At 41.0% G+C, this 3,379-nt stretch overlaps 1 protein-coding gene across 1 annotated transcript in view; it reads left to right on the plus strand.

The window, feature by feature from the left end:
• Window positions 1-2,428, plus strand: part of LOC104280095 (protein transport protein Sec16A-like) — a gene marked incomplete at its 5' end in the record, with an annotated part of 16,931 nt that extends 14,503 nt beyond the window's left edge. The window contains 5 exon segments of the mRNA XM_009877641.1: window positions 393-467; window positions 1,098-1,157; window positions 2,073-2,095; window positions 2,097-2,130; window positions 2,357-2,428. Coding sequence (XP_009875943.1) covers window positions 393-467; window positions 1,098-1,157; window positions 2,073-2,095; window positions 2,097-2,130; window positions 2,357-2,428 — 264 coding nt within the window.
• Between the last annotated feature and the right edge of the window lie 951 nt (window positions 2,429-3,379).

Here is a 3,379-nt window from a genome sequence, read left to right on the forward strand (position 1 = left end):
TTAAAGTGCTTTGTGTATAGAATCCAAACTTCTGATTAAAAAACCCCTCATGATTCTGAATAGTGGTTTCATAGCCGTGGTACGTGCAAAGCAAGTCGTTGTAGGGCTGGTTTGGTTTAGGGTGTGTGATGTTTTACGTAGAGAACTGGAGAAGGGAAATGCAAGTGAAACTCGATGTGGGAAGCCCATGAAAAGTCGCATTTCCTAGTTTGGCAGGGCTGCAGCCTGTGTCAGGAAAGGGACCAAGGACGTAGGAAGAGCTGTACACCGCATGTTTTACCTGGCTTGATGTATTGGAACGTTGTTTTGCCTCAGTGGGATCAATATAGCAGAAATGTGAAATAGCATTGTATTGAGGAAGGTAAACACAAGCCCTTTTTTTGTTTCTCTAGTATTTAAACCCCGCAGTCCTTCCGCCTGGGTCTGGGCTTCCTGTTTCGAACCCCGATGGCTCCCAATCGGGCGAGGTAAGGCCTAATTCCGAGTAGATAGCAAATGACCTTTGGAGCGTATTTAAACCGTGAATTTGTAGTGGACTTAAACATGGGCCATCTAAAACAAGAAGTAACTGATTCAGTTGCTGGTGACTAGCCGAGACGGAATCGTATGACTGCCTCCAGAATTGTCCAGAAAAGACCTCTGAGCCCGTACGAGAAGTTCAGCCTCTGTGTTCTACCTTCTGTGATGTGATATCATTGTTCTATACAAATAAGACTTTTACAAGCCTTTTTCAGAGTAAAATGTCAATAGCAGTTTGATGATCTCTTCTTGCCTCCGTGCATGCATATAATTTCACTAATATTAAGTGCAAGAAACAATGAGGAGGATAGGTTGCTGTGTGCCAGGCAGAGTAACATTACCTTTGTTTCTACTAAATGTTTTCTATTTCTACATAATTTTGTGCTTAAATAAGTCCTTTTGATTTAAACTAACTTCTGGCTTTACTTTTTTTTTTTTTAACTTGAAGTTGGTTTAACCTTTGGCAGTGAGACTTTTAAAATGAAATAAAACAACTGAAAGCTTGGGGCAGTGACATGCATGACGACTTTTTTTATTTGTGTTTTTTTTTGTATTTGTGTGTTCTTGCTGTTTTGTAGCTTTCGCGCTCTAGTTCAATGAGTTCATTATCACGTGAAGTAAGCCAGCATTTTAATCAGGTACATGTGGCTGGCCATTCTCATTTATGTTAACTTAATTACTTTCCCCCTCCCTTCATTTTGCATTTGCTCAAATACTTACTAATGCTACTTTTAGTCATTTTCCTCTCCTCTCATTTCACAGAAGTTACATTAAAAGTGACTAATGATGTAGTGTTCCTTTTAATGCTCAAACAGGGTCTTCAGCGTTTTTGTATTTATGACAATGCATGTAATCCAGGCATGCTTTTCCGTTTATGTTCATGTTCCTGAGAGATCCACTTAGTAATTTTAATCAGCTCTTTCCTGGGATGCCAAAGATGTCAGTTGAATTTAATCAAAGAAACAAACCAAAAAAACCAAAGGAAAAAAACTGCCTCAAAAGACTCACACAAGTAAAACCTTGTAATTCCGCTGCTGCCAGTTTCAAATTGGTAAATGATACCGTTGTCTGTTTGATCTGCAAAAGCCCCTGTAGAAATTAAAGGAATGCTTCATCTCTGCTGTCAGTTCCAGTGCTGTGGGGTCACCGTAAAGGGGTGACACAAACTCTTTCTGATAGTTCTTAGTAAAGCAACACTTGACGTAGAATGTTGATTTGGGGGCAAGTCCTAAGGTCCACTAACAAAAGCAGAAGGTACTAATTCAGTGAGGCCGCACCGGTGTCTTGTTTTGGTTTTGCATGCTTTGGATTTTCAGAGCTATTTGCAGTTTCTGCATGTGACGTTGTTTTGCCAGTTCCTACACTAAGCAAGTAACGTTAAAGATATGGATGCGAACTGTACCGGCACTTTTTGCAGTTGTTACAATATGCTGCGCTGTCCGTATTGTTGGCATTATTACTGTGACTATTCGCTCTGTATGACTTAAGCAAACCACGTTTGAGAGGCAGTGAAGCTCTGCAGTTGTGTAATTTCAGTATTACCTGCTTTCTAGGCGGCCGGTGTACCGCCTGCGGGGGGAAAAGTTCTACAATCCTGCTCAGTTTGCACAAGTGAGTAAAGGCCTCGTCTTTACTTTGAACTAAACTATTGGAAAAAACCATGAATTTATGTTTGGCTGGCTTAATCTGGAGTGTTCCATATAGAGTGTTAACGTGTGTCTGTGTGTAGAGCGATCTGGCACCCGATTAAGTGAACAGATTTGTGTTTACCAACTTTATGTATTTTGTCTCTGCTGTGACACTTTAACAGAACATTTTTTTTATTCTTGATTTTCAGTCTCCCGCAGTCACTGGAAGTTCAAGACTGGGAGGAAGAATTGGACAGAGGAAATATCCGGCATTGAAGTAGAACGCGATGGCTTTGCATTTGGAATTCCCTCCCTTGTGTTCTGAGTATGCACAGAACTACTCAATCCTACGGGACACGATATCAGTACTAGCTGCAGTTGGCAGGACAGAAATTTAATGATGGGTGATTTTTCTTCATGGGTCTCCCCACTTGCACCTCATCTACACAAATCATTACCAAACATGAAATATAAGTAACTTTTTCTTTTAAGAAAAAAAAAAAAAAGGCTAGAAATAGCTTTGCTGTGATGAAGAGTAGACACGGGAGGAAATGGTTGCTGTCTGTTACAAAAACTATTTGTAAATTGCGTAGGCAATTTATTCCTTAAGTTTATTTTAAACCTCCTAGCGTGACCTTGGAAGACATAGTTTCAGGGATTCTTTAATTTCTGAAGGATGCCCTCCTCCCAGCGGGGGAAAAACACGTCCACGTTGTACCATAACACTCTGTGGCCTTAAGAGGACCATGCACAGTCGTACCGCGTACGGAACAGGGCTCGGTTTGTCGGTGTGTGAAATCGGAGACGTTCCTGTGGGAAGATGCCTCGTGCTGGTTTGTTTTCGGAGAGGGGGCGGGGAGGGGGCCACAGCTCATCCAAATAAATTGACCTATACTGAATGAAAACTGTGACTGTAATCTAATACTAATTTGATTCGGATCTTGCCTAGTATGTATGTAGTTTGTGGTTTAGACTACTTGTAAAGCAAATTGTATAGTCTGGAAGAAGCTCTGTATAATAGCTGGCGCTGTACTATTTGACGAGTGAGTGTTCTTTTAAGTGCAATACGGTTACTTGCTTTCTCTCCAGCTGCTGGCACTGTACGATTAGGGCGGTAACAGCTGGAAAGTTGTCCGAGGTTCGTTTGTTGGGTTTTTTTCCTGTGGAGTGCCACTATCAGCATAATGCTCTGTTCTTGAATTTCCATTACTTAAATAATCAAGGTCTTAAAT

The sequence above is a fragment of the Apaloderma vittatum genome, unplaced genomic scaffold (assembly GCF_000703405.1).
Source record: "Apaloderma vittatum isolate BGI_N311 unplaced genomic scaffold, ASM70340v1 scaffold12241, whole genome shotgun sequence".
In the NCBI taxonomy this organism is placed as follows: domain Eukaryota; kingdom Metazoa; phylum Chordata; class Aves; order Trogoniformes; family Trogonidae; genus Apaloderma; species Apaloderma vittatum.